This window comes from Calypte anna, chromosome 5A, assembly GCF_003957555.1.
Source record: "Calypte anna isolate BGI_N300 chromosome 5A, bCalAnn1_v1.p, whole genome shotgun sequence".
Lineage (NCBI taxonomy): Eukaryota > Metazoa > Chordata > Aves > Apodiformes > Trochilidae > Calypte > Calypte anna.
In genome coordinates this window covers 23,114,096-23,131,943 of record NC_044251.1, presented here as the reverse complement: position 1 = coordinate 23,131,943, position 17,848 = coordinate 23,114,096, and the positions used below count along the sequence as shown (strand labels likewise).

The 17,848-nt window shown below is 33.9% G+C and overlaps 1 protein-coding gene across 1 annotated transcript in view; it reads left to right on the top strand.

The window, feature by feature from the left end:
- The window catches only part of CEP128 (centrosomal protein 128), a 101,788-nt gene that overhangs the window by 27,840 nt on the left and 56,100 nt on the right, over positions 1 to 17,848 (top strand). Inside the window, exons 10-14 of the mRNA XM_030452313.1 lie at positions 186 to 260; positions 1,118 to 1,250; positions 2,810 to 2,970; positions 10,652 to 11,002; positions 15,420 to 16,070. Of these exons, the coding sequence (XP_030308173.1) occupies positions 186 to 260; positions 1,118 to 1,250; positions 2,810 to 2,970; positions 10,652 to 11,002; positions 15,420 to 16,070 (1,371 nt within the window). The remainder of the gene's footprint in view (positions 1 to 185; positions 261 to 1,117; positions 1,251 to 2,809; positions 2,971 to 10,651; positions 11,003 to 15,419; positions 16,071 to 17,848) is intronic.

Sequence of the window (17,848 nt, the reverse complement as noted above, 5' to 3'; positions counted from 1 at the left end):
ACATTCTAATTGCAGTAAATTTTTGCTTTACATTTTAGAACAAATGAGAATATAGTTTCTATTACACCTTACTTTAAACAAATGCTTATATCAAGTAATTTGTGTCAGAATTAAATACGGAAAATACACTTTTGTGCTACAGTGCATGTATTGTTTTCTTTCTTCATCATCTTCTGTAATAAAAGCTTGAGCAGGAATTGAAGCAGTCCCAGAAAATGCTGAATGAATCTGAAGGCAGTAGAGAAGCTCTGTTGCATCAGGTAACTGTTCCTAAAGTTTTCTTCCTGGGCCGTGTGTTTTGGATTATCCTTCCTATCCCATACTCTCAACATTGCTTTGGGAAGGGAAGAAGGAGATGCAGAAGAGAGGTTTAAGAATAGAGAATATGTAGGCTGGGCTGTCATTATACTTGGTAGTTTTAAGTACACAGACACATTATTGGTAACTGACCTTCATATTATGCTGTAGAACAACGTGGATATAAGCACTTATTGTTACACAAAGTGCACACTGTAATTGCTGAATTCAAGCAAAGCAATAACCTAGAGGTATTTGCTGTATTTGAGTTGGCTGTATTGCTGTTTTGAATTTAACACACTGTGCATGGAATATAGTGATATATCACATATAGCTCATTTGAGTTAGATCTGTTTTCCTTCAATTCAGTTTAGGATGTCATTTTCTTTATTTTCCTGTACACAATATCATCCTTTTAAGTGATAGATTGTATATGATGGAAAGGAAAAATGTGGAAAGCCCTTATGTTTCTTAAGCACATTGTATTTTAATGAGTAGAATTTAAATAAAATATATTGCTTCTTAAATTTTTATAGGCATTTTCACTAGCAATGTCAGAAGACAATTGCAACATAGAAAATGGTAGAGAAATTAATGCTCATCTGTGGTCAACAAAATGTTTCCTTTAATTTTTAATAATCATGTTGTGGCCTATAATTAGGAAGTAATTTATCTTTTTTTGCTTAACAGAAGTACTTTTGAGTTTTATTTATAAATATTGTGTCTAGTTTTAAATTTTTAAAATTATTTAATAAAAGTATGCTATTTACTCTTTCACACTGGTTTTCGTTCCACATTGATATTTGTGTATGCATATTAGATTGAGGATCTTCGTTCCCAACTTTTGAGAGCAGAAGAGGACCGTGTAGAATTGCAACATCAAATTTCACATCTTAGTATGCACCGCCAGAGCTATCAGGATGTGCAAGATGATGACAGGAGACTTAGAACAGGTACAATTCTAAAACTTTTTACTAGAGGCCTGTAAATCAGTTAGTTAGCCTGTTCAGTAATCCTGGCTTGAGTTTCAGTCTATTCTTCAACAAAAGCAGCCATTTAACTCCCCTAGTTTAAGTTAATAAGTACTGGCGCCTGAATATTAAAAAATCAATAGCAATGAGAGTTAAAATTTAGTAAAGAACACCACGTTTTGCATGGTTGAAACAAAGAAAGATTATTAGAGACAATTTTCAGTGAAGTGTTTTTTTTTACAGAAGAAAAAGATTTGAAGTATTTAAATAATATATTTTTCTTTTACAATTGATGTTTAAATTCCTCCATTTTGAAAATCATAGAAAAAGTAATTTATATAGGTGGCTAATCCTGATAAATTCTAGTAGAATTTCTAAGGGATGACAGAATGCTCAAGAGAGGTTAAGAAAACTTTCTAGTAAGATGTATTCAGGGTTTCTGTTTGCAGTATGTTAGAATTTTAGAGATGGAACAATTACATTGAGAAGAAAAATATTTTAAACAGTTTCAGTATGCAGTTGCATATTAAATTACCATTAGCAAAGACTTCACTGTATTGTCAGCTATCCATCTGAAGTTAAACTTTTCAAACATAATCAAAAAGGCATTAAAGAAAGTCTTTATCTTTCTCCTTATTAACATGGAAATGTATTATTCAAGATAATAAAATATTGCAGACTCCAAGTCCAGTGTCTCTGTGAATGTTTAACTGGTTTGGTTAATGACTTCTTTTATATTTTCCTATTTCAGATAATGGATTATCTTGGTTATTAAAGTAGGACTGTCACTCCCTGTTTTACAAATCTAGTACAGAGCACTGGAAATAGCTAGATTTTGTACGTGACTTAGCTTCAGAAATGTAACACAAAATACTAATTTTAATAGTTATTCTTGTTCTGTTAATGTATCTGCTTAAAAGTAAATTCATGTGAAACAATATGCCTTTCATATTGATGTATTTTAATTTTTTTGTTTGTTTTAAAATTATATGTCAAAACTTGTAAAAATAGGAAGAAAATAAAAAAATATAGTGGAGCTATTAAGCTGTACACATACATTTATATAATTTATGCATCTGTGTTTCTCCTTACTATTTAAGTTCTGTTTCTTCAAAGATGCACGAGAAAAATACAAATGGAGATTTATGGGAACGAAATTTACTGCTTACCCTCATCAAGAACTTCTATTTTAGTTGTAGGATTCAGACATAAAATTCACAGATCTTGTGACTTACTAATCAGGAGTTATAACTGGTGGGATAAAATCTTGGCCATTTATATCAATTTCCCCATTATTTCCTCTGTCTTTTTTTTTTTTTGTTTTATTTGAGGGTTTTTACTCAATACTCATTTTACTTTTACTCATTCAGTAAAAGATTGTTATAGGTATAGCCATTTTTCACAGATACTTTGGAGAAAATGAATAGTTATAAAGCAGTCTCAAATAGAGAATAAAATTGCCAAAATAGACACAAGAAAAAATAATTTACCACAAGCTCGTGTTTGTACTGGGCCTCTTCACACTATTTACTATTTTATAGTGGCTGAAAGATATGAGAGAGAGAAGCAAGAACTAGAAAAACAAATTTTAGACCTTAAAGCAAAGCTGAATCATAATGCTGTAATGTCAGAAGTGGAAGAACTGAAGAGATGCATAGAGCGCAAGGACAAGGAGAAAGCACAGCTTGTAATGCACATACAGGTAAGGTTTGGTTGTTCTCTTTTTGTTTGTTTGTTTGGTTGTTTTTTTTAATAATTTTCCACATGTTTAAGTAGATCATGTTCCAGATGAGTGAGTAACCTTTAAATCTAAAAGTAACTCTCATGGTCTTTGTGGTTTATTCTATGAAGAACTTTGAAAAGTGGTCCAAGTTTGCAGAAGCTTTTCTCTCTCATATTGCTAATAAAAAAAAAATATTTGGTTTTTGCTATTGCCCATGAATTAATGGTTCTTTCACATCTACAAAGAAAAGGGGATCTGATTTTTATCAGCAGTTACCATTAATAATAATTTCTAGAACTGCTTTTATAAATTGATATTTACTTCCTTATTGCCTATTCTGTCATGCTTCAGATCTAAGGTTTAAATTTAACTATATTCTATGAGACAGTGCATTAGAGTAACAAAATTAGCTTATAACTGCTCTGGTTTTAGCAATTAGATGCAATATAATAATTTTAATAAATACTAGCATTCTTATTTATGGTAAATGTGTACTATTTCAAGTGATTCTCTGAAAAGAATAGCGACAGTCTCTGACACTGGAATTTTAATTAGGAGACAAAAATGGGCACAAAATGAGATATAAGGAGGCAATAGCCTCTTTATTTAAGACAGGAGATTGCTATATTTTTTTGGTAGTAAGATCTCTGAACAGAAACTGTTTTCTATTGTCTTTCATGACTGTCAGGAGAAACAAAATTATTTTTAGAACTCTGTAGGATTTCAGTAGTCAAATATTTACCATTTGTTTTGCTTGTATTAGGGCATTCAGTAAGCCAGGGGGTTTTGAATTTACTTTTCCAATGAAGGTTCTTATCTTTGAAGTGGCATTGTATTACTTTGAAAATTCAATAGTAGGAATTTAATTTTTTTCTTTTCAGAGTTTTATGGTACTGCACTTAATTGTGCTGCAGTTTTTGCTTGTCAGCTTCTGTGTTTGATTTAAACTAATACATCATAAGACCTAGAGATAAGGCAAGCATAACTCATTTGCTAATGCTCATCAGCATTTGTGTTCTAGCTGGTAAATACAACTCCAGACTATCCCAAAACATGCTGTGGTTTTGGGTTTGTTTGCTTGGTTGGTTGTTGTTTTTTATTGTTATGAGGCCTGGGAAATTCCAGTTACTTTTGTGGCCAGGGTGAATGGGATTAAAAAAAAACATAGAAAACTTCTGCTTGTTGAACATGCTTTCTTGAATGATGTTCTGATGTTAATTTCCTGCTCTGTGCAAATACTGATGGGAGAGTGCTCAGCCAGGGTCATTGTCATTGCTCAAATTTAGAAATGTTTGACTTCCCTGACTTTGTCAACAGAAAATACTTTGTACTTCTTATCTACTTCCCACTGCCCATTCTCCTACAGAGGCAGTAACAGGAAAATATTTGTGTTTTTCTTTAGTGAGACATCAAGGAATGCAAGGATGTGAATATCTAAACTTATGTACTAACAAAGCATTTTGTCAAGCCTGTTCTAACAGCTGCTCCTATCAGATAGTCTGATTCCCAGTTGGAAGTGACTTGAGTTTGACTTGAGTGTAATTTATCTTTGGTTAGTGGGCAGGATGTAACTGCCTCTGTACATGTGATATTAAAAATTTCTTCTGATTTATTTATATGTCATTGTTTACCAAAAAAAGGGGTGGTATGTGTTGCGTATTTGGTTCCCAACAATTGTCATAAGCTCAGAATATGATGTAAAATGGAGAGGATGAAAAATACTATAATCAAATTCTTAAACTCCTGTTTATAAGCGAGTTCAATCTTAAATTAAGATTTAAATTTAATGCAGAAATTTCTTATTTCAGTTTCTGTAATTTACATGAGTATGTTCTGTAAGATTGAGCAAATGTATCCAACCACATTAATTACATTTTTCTGCATAGAACTATATGGATATGGGATGTTGTGGATGATTCTTGACCTTGCTATTATGGCTAAAAAATAAATGAAGTACACAAAAAAACAGTTGCAATTCTCTACTTTCTTCATAGTGATTTTTAGTCTCTTATGCTTGTGAAATTCTTTGATTTACTAATTCTCATTCCAATTAGGTCAAAGTAGCCTTACAGTATTGTCCAATATAGTGTAAGGCCAGTCAGCATGTTAAATTATTTCAGAGGAGAAGTTCTTGATTTATTCAAGATTAAAATCCTTCACTAATCAGGTCTTTCGATCTTATGAAGATTGATCTTATCCTAATTAAAATTCATTTTATGGCTTTTTCATCTTCTAAAGATGAAACTGTTAGCCAAGTATTTTCTTTATATGAGTCAGATGTCTGAGAAACAATTTTACAGTTTTGAAAACTTAAAACTATGTTCTTACAAAACTAGAGAATTCGCAACCTTTGCAGACAAGACCAGCCTGTATTACTAGTGAAGTTCAGATGCTGAAATAGTTGCAGATAGATTTAAAATGTACTGGTACTATGCAATTTGATAATGTTTCTGTCTAAAATCAGCCTTAAGGGGGTTAAAAAAGAAAGTTGTTTTAGTTATAGCTTAAATGTACATGAACCATCCCCTTTCAGAATTAGTGGCTCAAGCTTTGGAAAAATAGTGGAAAGGCATCATTTTAATAAACTGATACTGTGCAATATACCTTTCACTAAATGAATCCCCATCTTGATTGCTTGAATGTATATGTATTCAATTCACCGAATTTATGCTTACATGAAAAATCTAAACCTCCTGGATTAATGGTTCTTGATGGTTAGATACAATGTGATGAAATTGTGGTCATATGAGTTAATATCAAATTATTAATGTAGTTCATTAGCTCATATAATATCAAATTAATATTTGAGTTCTGCATTCAGGAAAAAATGGAAGTAATTAGTAATTGGATAGTATTGTTGAAAAGAGTACTAATGACAAGCAGTGTGATTACATTGCATTAGAATCTGGTGACTGCACTGCTGAGATACAGCAGAAAAAAGAGGGGAGAGAGAAAAATGCATATAGATCTCCTTTACGTGACTGGTTTAATTAGTGTGGCAAGGTGAAATGTGGCTTTATGTATTCTTATCAGTGCAGGATGTTTGCACATAACTGTGTTATTAAGCATTAGTTCTGTAAATTGTAGTAAATGAATGATCCTCAGTTGCTCATAAAAGTTTAAAGGAATGTCGTGCTGAACACATTAGGTGTTGTTTTCTCTACCTAGAATGAACTTTGTTTTGCAGTTTGTGGTGATTTAATTTTTAAATTGGGTGTCAAAAAGCAGATCAAAACTGATATGTACAAGGAAGTCAGGTAGGGACCAGAAGTCTAAACTGCACCAGTTAGCAGAATGGTGACAGTGACACATTCAATGCCTGCAGTGAGTAGTTTACGTTTCATATAAGTAACTGGGCTGTAACTGGGAAATGCTGACCTCTTTCTCTGCCTCCAGTTTCTTATGAAAGTTGAAAGCTAGATTACATACTGGGATGTTGAACGTGTAGAAACTAGATGTGCAACTGTTTTACTTGGAGCAAAACTTTGGTCTGTTTTTTTGTTAATCACCCCTGTTCTGTGTCATCCTTCTCTGGCCAGAGCCTGTCAACTGAAATGTCTGTTGAGCTGTTGCACTCTGAAGGCTAATACAAACTTTAATGAGTTTTCAAAATACTACTTACTTTAATGTGCTGCACACTGGGATTTAATAAATAATCTTAATGACATCCACAAACATAACTCTCTTTTATAAATATCTTCACATATTAAAGCCAGGAAGGTATTTGGGCTTAGGTTGGTGAGGAATGAGTTCACATGAGTATTCTGGTATCTCCTTCCTGCTTCCATTAGCAGTGGAACTGTGAAAGTGCAGCAATAAAATTAATCACCTTAGAAAAACTGGGACCCTGAATTGCCTTGTGTAAGACTGGGAAGAAAGAACATACAATAGTCAGGTTTTTCCTGGAGTAACTACAATGCAAAACATTTGCTGTACATATATATACATGATACCTTTTAGCAATGAACTGTTCTGAATATCCTGGGTTTTTTCTCTCAAGAGAACCTCCCTACTCTTGTAACATATGCCCCAGAATATCATCATGCTTCTATTGCTGCCAGAGCAACTCACTGAGTTCTCTGTGTGACTGACCTTCAACCACTGAAACACTAGATGCTCCTTGGAATCTGGAATCTTAAGGACAGCAATTCTTATTCAGGATAGAAATTTTTACTTGAATCACAGGTGTTCAGTCATTTTCTACTCGAAACTCAGATGTCCAAGGAAGGTGATTTTTTCCTTTTTTTTAAAAGGAGGAGAAAATTGGATGTGTGTTTTAAAAGAAACAAAACACCACTTCTCTGTCTCATTCTTGTCTCATATACATCCCTAACATATTTATTTACATTCTACATTACCTAGAATGGTAATTCCAAGACTGGTCTGGTGTCTGGTAGAAATTGTCAATACGTGCACAGACATGGTTGTCATATTTTGCTTGTTGTCCAGCTGTCAGTAATACAGAACTTAGAGGATATCTTCAGGCACGTTCTATGGGACAAAACCCTACTGACAACTTTAAGTATTAAGTTGAAACGTGTTCCCAAAATAAAGACAGCCTGAGATCTGTGATAATTCTAACTTCTGTCGCACTAACAGAGCTCAGAACTCTTTAAAAAGACCCAGGAGTCTATTAAGGAGTGCGAGTTAAGGAACACTCTGTAGAGTGACAGCAAACATATGTTTGTTGTGTTAATTTTTAAATTTATTTTCTTCATGTAGAACTTTATCTTCTATATACTGTGTTATCATAATGAAGGGCAACTCCTTTCCCACAGGTAACACTTTGAGCCTGTGGTGAACTTGTATCATATTTACCAAGGTATGCTCTGCTAATCCTATTGATTTTTATTTTCAATCATTAAATAAAAACTGTACCCTTTAAGATGGTTCTGATGACCTCTAGATGTTGTTCATTGTTTTAAAGAGTTGCTTTAAATCAATGGCAATGTGGTCTGTGCAGGCAGGTGATGACCCATTGGGAAAGAGATTGCTTGCCTGTAACTCTTGAGTTAGAAATGTTTTAAAAATTGTAAACCATCATTCATCCTGCAGTTTTTTAACAGAATACCTAGAAATTGGGATAGTTTCCAAGGAACAAAAAGGCAGGACTGTTATCTTTATTTTAATAGACACTTAAGCTCTGTACATTGACAGTGAGGCTTGAGGTGTATTGTTATAGATACTGAAGCAAAAAACCAAAAAGCCTAACAAACAATGCTTGTATGTCTCTTCCCCTTGTATGCATGTATGTATATGCCATACCTTGCAAGATACTTCTTTCTTTTGGCAAAACATATGTCTGTGTACAGATGATAAATATGATTTCATACCAGATTTTTTATTTTCTTATTTTTATGACAACCCATGTCTGAAAAGTTACTTATGTAATGTTTTAAATACTGGTAGGGCAAGCCATTATAGAGCAGACAGAATTTTTACAGCTGTATACATATTAGTGTACAGATACACATCTGTTTATCATATGTTAAAATAGGAATTCAAAGTACAAATCAGTGCGTTTGGGACTCCATTTATGATATAAAAATAGAGTGTGGAGCCCCATGATTTCTCTATTTCTTTGCTTTACTGGGAAAACTCCATGAACTGTTTATATGCTATGCTGCTGTTTTCCAGCTGACTTCAGTGGTTTTGAGTCCGTACTTGCCTAACTTTTCTGAGGAAAGCTCAAAGTATTTGCAAGGATACATCTTGTTTTTACTGTTAGTGAAATTAAAACAGTAACTTTCACATTTATACTGGTACTTCCGTGTCAAAGTTCATTTTTCCTCCATATGCCAATAGCTCGTCGTGATGAATTAGTTATGCTTCAAGAACATCTAAAATAAATGTACCATTTTTTTTTCATCTTATTGTAAATCAGTAAATTGGAGATTAAGATTTGCTTCTACACAGTGAAAGCAATGCTTACAATTAATGGAACATTGTTTTCTGTGTTTAAGTTTAGACTGGTATTTCATTTAAAGTCTGTGGGAAGTATAGTTGTCTTAATGAAGTGTGTTCTCTGGGAGAATTATACAGAAATAACTTTTCTAATAATGTAGAGTTGAATAGTACATCAATTTAGGCTGACAGCCTCTGTGGTGTATCCTCTAAAGAGGTACTGTAATTTCACTTGAAATTAATTTTGTTTTGATCAAATTTTGCTAGTTGTAGGCTGATTTTCTTGATTGATGATTTTACTTTTTTTTAATGTATAGAACTGTAAATCTAGAAAGACTTTCCTGTCTTCATTTCCCCCAACTGTTCTGTAATGTCTTTACCTATTATTTTATGATCTACGTCTTGTATCTAAAGCAGGAATATTCAACCTATAGATGATCAACTGATTGTCCAGTTGGATAATCATTCTCCTATAGTTTATCATACATAGAAGCTGGACTGATTGTTTTAGTCTGTGCTATCATTCCATTCTTGTCTGTATCTTCTGCCAGTAACACAGTTCTTTCTGTGACACAAGTCTTCTTTCCAGGACAGTAAAAGCCCAAGCCACCACCCACCCCCATAAGTTTATGGAAGGACTTGTGTCTAAATAGTCATTTTATGTGCATCTTGTAAAGCTGCTTGTTCTTTCCTTGGCAAAGTATTTTTTCCTTGTCATTTCTGAATTGTATTATTTCTGACTATGTCTTCAATTTGTTTCAGTCGTTTTGAAATCTTAATCCTCTTCTCGAGAACTTCCAACCCTGGAAGCTTGATAGTATCTTTGACTGACTATAGAGCAGGCCTATTAAATTCATCAAAGTTATTAATGAAAACACTGACTGGTATGAAAGCGTCCAAATAGGCCTGAAATTCAGAATACTAATGTGAAATTCTACGTGATGGTCTTAATAAAATGCAGTTTAGTTACTGAAGCTTCAGTACTGGTTTCTGAAAATGCCCTTGCAGAAGGAGAACATTTTTCTGATGTAGTTTTGAGACTGTCCTGAGAAATATCACCAGATTCAAAGATAGGCAGCCGTTGTTGTTTCTAAAATGTGTAGCTTCAGTTTCATTCAGGATTGAAAGGTCAGCTAATGTTGCCTTTAATATACTTGCTCCTTCTTCAATCATCTTGGCACTTTGTTCTAGAAGTTCTGCCAAGCTGCTGTAAGCTTTCTTAATTCTGTGTTCACCAGTGCTTTCCAAAATGCCCTTATTCAGCATGTTGCTTCCATAAAAGCAACCAACATAAAACTGGGTAGAAGCTAGCTCTTATACCATTAGTTTCTTCTTGTGGTCAATGCTCTTCTTTCCTTGCTAATTTTCTGTTTCCCCTCGTCTGTTTATATTAGTCTCTTTAAATGTTACTATATGTTTTATTCCATACTTGTCTAGTTTGAGGATCCTGGCTGAGGAGTCCTTCTCAAATTTAAAATATAAATAATAACAAGAATAACCAGAATAACATATGCAGAAAGTAAAGTATGTGGTAGAGTAACCATGTGTTTTATATCTAGTGTTAAAATGTTTTGCAATTTCAGAGGAGGAGATTCTGTGGTCTATCCAGGGTAGTTTTCCCTGGTAGTCAAGGAGATCTTTAATGCTATTTATATTTTAGATATAAATGTGATTTTATATAGCTCTATTGTTTGATAAGGTTTCATCCTGGATATCTTTAGAGTGGAATTTTCATATTTTGTTGTGGGGATTACAGGTGTTAACATCTGACCTGGAAAACAGAGAAAAGCAGCAGGAAAAAATGCTGGAGCAGCTAAAGGAGATAGAGAGTTGCTACAAGGCTTGTGAAGATGGACGTAGACAAACTGAACTCCAGTCTGCTGAGCTGGCTCAACAGATTGAAGAGAGTAACAAGGAAGCAGAACGGTACCTCACTGAATTCAAGCATTCAGAGGCACTCAGACTGGAGATTGAGAAAAAAAGAGAGGATTTGAAGGTGAGAGCCCAGGAAACCATCCGCCAGTGGAAGGTGAAATGTAAGAAACTGGATCGTGAGGTGGAAAAACAAAATGAAACTATCAACCAGCTGATGGACAAAAACAGTCAGGTAAGATTGACTGTGTTTTGGTTTTTTTTTTACCCTTTCCATTTATTTTAGAAGATAAGGAATTTGTTTGTGAAACAACTAATAGATGGCAATGCTTTCCAGCTATTATGGAATTCCGCATTGTTTTCTTCATCCAGTATTTGTTCCAGTCTCTTTCCTCATTCAAAACTTTCATCATGTAACGAAGAAGGTTTCCCTGTGAATGTTGCTTTTAGCTTATCTACTCGGTTAACAGATAACATATCTTATTTTTAGTTTTTTAGGGAAACAACATGATTTTATTTTTTGTAAAATACTTTTAGTCATGGTAAGTAATCATGTTCAAGTTGCATATTGTCTCATGTTTTAGGCAGTGGTCACATCTTTGGAAGCAGGTGTTTACTTTCACCATGTAAGTGAGATTGCTAGCAGATCACAATGCTATTGGTACAGCTATTTTTAATTCCATTCTATATTTGAGCTTTTTTCACACTCTAGGCTTTGTAATGACATCTTTTATTGCTAGTAAAGACTACAGGTTCTGAAACATCTTACGCACTGCAACTCAGTTTGGATTTGATGTTTGGAAGCAGAAAAACAGATATTTTTTTGTTTGAGAATGCTCTGACATTTTAGAAAAAAAGACATTCTGATGTGCACTTGGGATGGAGGTGCTGCTAACACCTACTATACAGTCCTAGCTCTATTCAGAGGATGAAGAGTCCTTTGTGCTTCTTACATTTTTGTAACTTTTAAATACTTTTCATGCATTCAGGCTCTGCCTTATTTTTTCACAATTTTTATTTGAAATAATACATTTGCAATTTGATTGTGTAATGTTTCTGGGATTTTCATTTGTCTTTGTTCAGTGTGGCAAACCACTTATTCTTCTCTTCCTCCTAATGAAAATTTTCTCAGGAAAAAAACATTAGATTTTTTTCCTGACTTAGCAGAATTCCATGACTTTTTCTACACCTGTCAGTGCTTTTAAATGCAAGCATTCGCATCAGTGCTAATGTTGATTGTCCCATTTTGGAATAGTAATAGAAATCATCATTCTGTTTGTAATGAGTCTTTGGCTCTTTGTATTTTCCAATTGTTGTGTCAGAAGGTGACTGCTTCTGTAGTGTCTGGTACAGTACTAAGCTTCATACTGTGAGCTTTCATCTTAATTTATCTGCTCTGCTGCTGCAGTTTTATATTACATGGCCAACTTTTGTTTCTATAGGGCTTCCCTCACCTCTCTTCAATTATTTTCTAGTGACATGCATCCAGTTTAAATTAAAAAATCTGATGGGCTTTAGATGGCTCCTTGCCATCCTCTCCTGCTTTGTTCTCCTAGAAGATTGTAGTTTTCAAGGGGTATATGGTGTGAAGTGTGGGAAGTCTTGTACTTATTCTGTCTTGTTTCTGATCCAGCAACCTGTTCTGAGACTGCTACATGAATGTAGGAGCATGGCCAAAGCATAGGAGAAGCTGCAGTGGGACTAATACTGAATTGAAATTAGTAAACTTTAAAATATCAGAGCTGTGATTTCTAGGGTTGCTGTTTCTCTCCTGAGCTACCTAGCATGTTCCTTATTTTTTATTTGCTCTACCCATGCTCCAGCAATCATTCCCTAGGAATATTTAATTGGTCACCCTTAGCAGTTGTCTGAGGAAATTAGTTTTGCAAGCATTTAAGAATTTTGTCATGTCTTGCCTAGGTAAAGAGAGGTGTTAAGGAAAGTAAGAAAACCTGAATACTTTAGAAATTATACCTGTATCCCATAAAGGCAAATGAGAAGCAAAAAGCAGAGAAGAGAGAATTGTGAATAACAAGCACATGGAGTCTCAAAAGGCTCTGAAGTTATTTTTCATGTAAATGAATGGACGGGTCTTTTGTGATGTCAATGGATAGTGCTGTCCACATTAAAATTTCCTAAGGCTCCTTGATGTGGGTTTAACCTTTATTTGTATGTGGCAAATGCATAAAAATGCTAAATGCAGTCCCTTTGGTTTAGGCTTCCTTTAAGATGTACTGTCAGTATTTGTTCTTATGTTTAAATCGTCAGCATCTAGCCAACAAGTTTGAAAGAAGTGTCACTCCTGAAGAAAATCCCTTTATTGAAGGATATGTAATATCAAATAAACCCTGTGTCGTTGTGGAGAGGAAAAAAAAAGAAACTATTTCATGTTATCAGTACAAAGTTGTAGATGGCACAGGGATATAATCAATCCAGATTTGTGATAAGCTTCAGGCACCTAGACGAACAGAACTTTATAAGCTTTGAAATATAAAGACAATTTTCATTTGAGACAAAACTCTCCAAAATAAATAACATTGCAATCTGTTGTCTTTGCATTCTGTAGTAAGGCTTCAAAGGGTTGAAGGCAAATTTTCAAAATTCAATCAAAATTACAAAGTTCCAAATACTTGCAGGCAGTGGAAATGCTATAGAAAGATTGCTTAGGTTTCATTATTTTGCATTTATTAGTATAATTTGCTTAAATTACCTATGGGGTTATCCTTTATCACAGAATCACAGAATGTTAGTGTTTAGAAGGGACCTCGAGAGATCATCAAGTCCAATCCCCCTGCCAGAGCAGGGTCACCCAGTCAGTGTAGGTCACACAGGAATGTATCCAGGTGGGTTTTGAAATTTTCAGAGAAGGAGACTTCACAACCTCACCGGGCAGCCTGTTCCAGTGCTCTGTCACACTCACAGTGAAAGTTCTAACATTTACACAGCACCTCCTATGCTCCAACTTGGACCTGTTACTCCTTGTCCTGTCATTGGTCATCACTGAGAAGAGCCTGGCTCTGTGCTCCTGGCACCCTTATATTGGTTGACAGTGGGGTCTTTGACATCTGGGTTGACATCTGGGGTCTTTTCAAATGTACTTCTAAGTATGGAGTGTAGAAAACACTTAAACTCAAAGCAAATTAATAATGGATTTTTCTTTTTAATTGTATTTCATTTGCTTATCCAAATCATGTAAGTAGAACTGCAAGACAGTTTCAGGAAGTTTGAAAAACTGATACTTTTTCAGAAGAAACATGATAGTCATTACTCCATATCCTTGATTTGTTAGTTATTTTTGTATTTTGGTTTGCATTGCTTATTCTTGATGTAATAAAAAATTTTCACTATTTTTTTACCTCTTAGCCTTTACAGACTTAGATTATTTCAAGTAATATAGATATATCTTTAAGAAATGTTTACTGTTTGTAGAATTAGCAGAAATAGTGAGTAAATTTCAGTATAACATTTATTTAGGCCAGCTTAAAAAATTCTGTAGTTTGTGATACATCATAAAAATCTTGTTTTGTCCCTTTATAATTTTTTTTGAAGAAGTTATGTGTGACTTAAGATAGATGTACTGAAATTCCTTATTTAAATAGAATGTTTAAGAATTAAATTATAACAAAATAAGTAAGAATCGGGAATGGTGTGTATTATTTAGTAACATATATACTTGCAGTACAGATTTTTCCTTTCCTTTAGTACATTTTCTAGAATTTTTTTTAACTTGAAATTTATCAATACTGGAAAAATCTCAGCCCTTAAGAGTCCTCAGGAGAACTGGAATTTTTATTAAATGTAACAGATTTTTATTCTTAAAGTGAAGACTTGCTTTGCTTTGATGCATGAGTGAAACTGGCTTTTAATTGCTATTCATTCATCTACTATGAGTTGATTAAAAAAGAATAAATTTTAAAAGAATTACATTTTAAAAATAATTAAATGCTAAAAATAACTAAAGTTTGGTATACTTCATATGTAATATTTTAGAAAATAAGCAAAACAAGGCAGCCTATGAGTTGGATCTATAGGTAAGCTGTACATAACCAATAGTCCTTCCTATATTTATGTGTATTGGTATATTGCCTCATTTCCTTCGTCTTGGCATCTGAGGGAACTAGCAGAGAAATCATAGAATCATAGAATCATAGAATTAGCCGGGTTGGAAGGGACCTCAGAAATCATCTAGTCCAACCCTTGACCCACCAGAGCAGTTGCTAGACCATGGCACTGAGTGCCACATCCAGTCTTTTTTTAAATGTCTCCAGGGACGGAGAATCTACCACCTCACGGGGCAGTCCATTCCATAGCCTAATCACCCTCTCCGTGAAGAAATTCTTTCTAATATCTAACCTAAACCCCCCCTGAATCCATCTCCATCTTCAAAGAGGGTGAGACAACAGGGGATTAACCAAAATTGGCTCAAATGAGAAGGCTAGAGAACTTAGAGACATTTCAGTTTGCAAAAGTTCTGTGTCTAAATTTAAAGAAACATTGAATACATTTGAACTGTATTCATAACAAGCAAAGTTTCTGTATTTTCACAGAAAAGTGCACTAAGCATTCCTTAGACATTAGAATGTTTAAGGACATCCTTCCAAAAATTTTTAAAGTACTTTAGCAACACAGGATTTATTTTATTTCTTTCCTAGGTCCTCAAAGAAAAGGATGACCTCAAAAGTCAACTTCTCTCTGCTATACACCAAATAGAAAACCTTCAGAAAGAGCTAAATGATGTGCTTACAAAGAGAGCCCAGCAGGAAGAACTACTCCACTGCAAAGAGCTAAAACTGAATGAAATGAAGTCTCACCAGGTAGCTCTTGAAGAAGAGATGAAAGAAGTTCAAAGTACTGTAAACAAATTGGAGAATGAGTTGAAAAAGCAAGTCTTGCTACAAAGTCAAATGCAAGCTGAAAAGGAACACTTGGAAACAGAACTTGCAACTACTAACTTGATCCATAAAAAAGACCAAGAGAGACTCTTAGAAATGCAAGCAGATATAAAAAACTTAAGTTCTGTACGTGTGGAACTAACAAACAGAATAGCAGAAGAGGACAAAATCAAAAAGGAATTACATAAGAGCCTCTCAGATCTCCAGAAACAGCAGGAATCTAAGCATGAAGAGATGACTTCAGCTAACAGGCAGCTGAAGATGGAAAGAGAAGTTCACCAACAGGAGTTGGCAGATCTTAGGGCAGAGTTGCAAAATGTTAAAATCAAACATGAACGAAATATTCAAGAGCTCATGAAACTTCTTAAAGAAGAAAAGGATGATGCAGACTCTCAGATTAGAATGCTAAAGGTACTTATTCTGAAGAATTCCAATGCCAAAGTTTATATTTTTTCCTTTTTCCCCCCCTTCTCTCCTATTGAGAAATGAAAATAATAAAGTGTGGTCTTCAAATAATTTAATGTCCATTTTATTGTAGGTCATTGAAAGAGTTTAAAGCTTCAGGGTGAAAAATGTAACAAACTGCTTTAGTTCAAAAGCTTTTCTAAGATCAAAAGAAGTGAAATATGTATGTGAAGCTGTATTGTTTTAATATTATTTCTTCAACTGCAGTTTTTATCATTTTTGTCATAGCAGTATTTCAGGAATGATGCATTTTTGTAATAGTTTAAATTGCATGATGCAGAAATACTGCAATTTTATTCAGAAACACATTTGGAACTTTATTTAATAGTGATAATGTGTAACACTTGTTAAGGTTAATTTTGATAGTTCTATTTCAAAGTGGTTTAGACTTTCTAATTTCTGTACAATTTCTTGGAAAATTGACTATGTTCATACAGTAAATCATAAACTACAGCTTTTTATCCATGAAGAAACAAGCTAATGTCTTCAGTTTACATAATCTGCTTCTAATTCAAGGTTATTGCATTGGAAAGAAAACAAGCATTTTAGTGGCTTTAAGTGCCCTGAAGAAAATTGAAAAGTTAAGTTGAAGTGGTTTAAGCTGCACAGTTAGATCTCAACAGCTGTATAAGCAGCACATTGCTCTTTTAGTGAAACAATTTTCATTACATGGTTTTATATGCATATGTATATGTGATATAGTTTTATATGTCCTAATAATAATCTGCATATTCATACTAGAGGAAGCAGTATTTTTCAAGATAGCTTTGAAATTACCAACATATTTTGAGTGCCCTTCCAAAATACTATAAATACACTTGCCAGCTCAGTCCCATCAAATTAGGAATTTGCTCGTGTGAAAATACGATCAATTTAACCATAAAAATCTATAAATCCTTAATCAAAGCTTAAGTGACTCAGGATCTACTTCCTCACAAGTATCATAAGCTTTATTTCCTCTCTTCTCACAAATATGCAACTAGCTTAAAAATGTATATTTTCCATGTTTTTGCAATTATCAATTGAAGTGACTTAGAAAAGGATACTTAGTTATTTAATGTATAATTCATGACATAATGATTGGCAATAATTCTTGGCAACACATAAAGCATTTAATGAAGATAGTAAGAAAAAAATCTATATGATTATTAGTGGAGAGATCATTAAAATATTTTGACAGCAGGGGAATTAATTTGTAATGTGTCTAGATTTATTTAAATGATCTTTCCATATATGTTTTGGTTTTCTTCCTTGACAATGACATTGAAATTAAGAATTTATGTGAGTTAATTGTGTGTTCTTTTTCTTTGGAAAGTTCAGTTTTATAGTGAAGACCTTGATATTGGTACTGCTTGTTGTACCTAAACAGACTTTAAAGGGAATTTTTAACACATTTGTTAGGACTCAAACCTTTAGCCTTAACTAGAGGAGAAATTTTGCCAAGTTACTTTCAGGTAACCAGGAATGTAGAATCCTGTGCTTACATGACCAACTGCTGCATAGGTTGTGAAAAAACCTGACTTTTGATCCTTACTGTTCTCTTGACTCCTTTCTGCTGCACTTTTACCTGGCTTTCTGTAGTGCTTCACTGGATTGAAAAAATTTAAGGTAGTTAAGAGTTTTTTGGGATGGTAGGGGAAGTACTGTAGGAATATTGTGTGTTGCAGCAGAACCAGAAAAAAACCACTGATGTCAGTGTTGAGAAGGATCTTAATCCTTCTTAA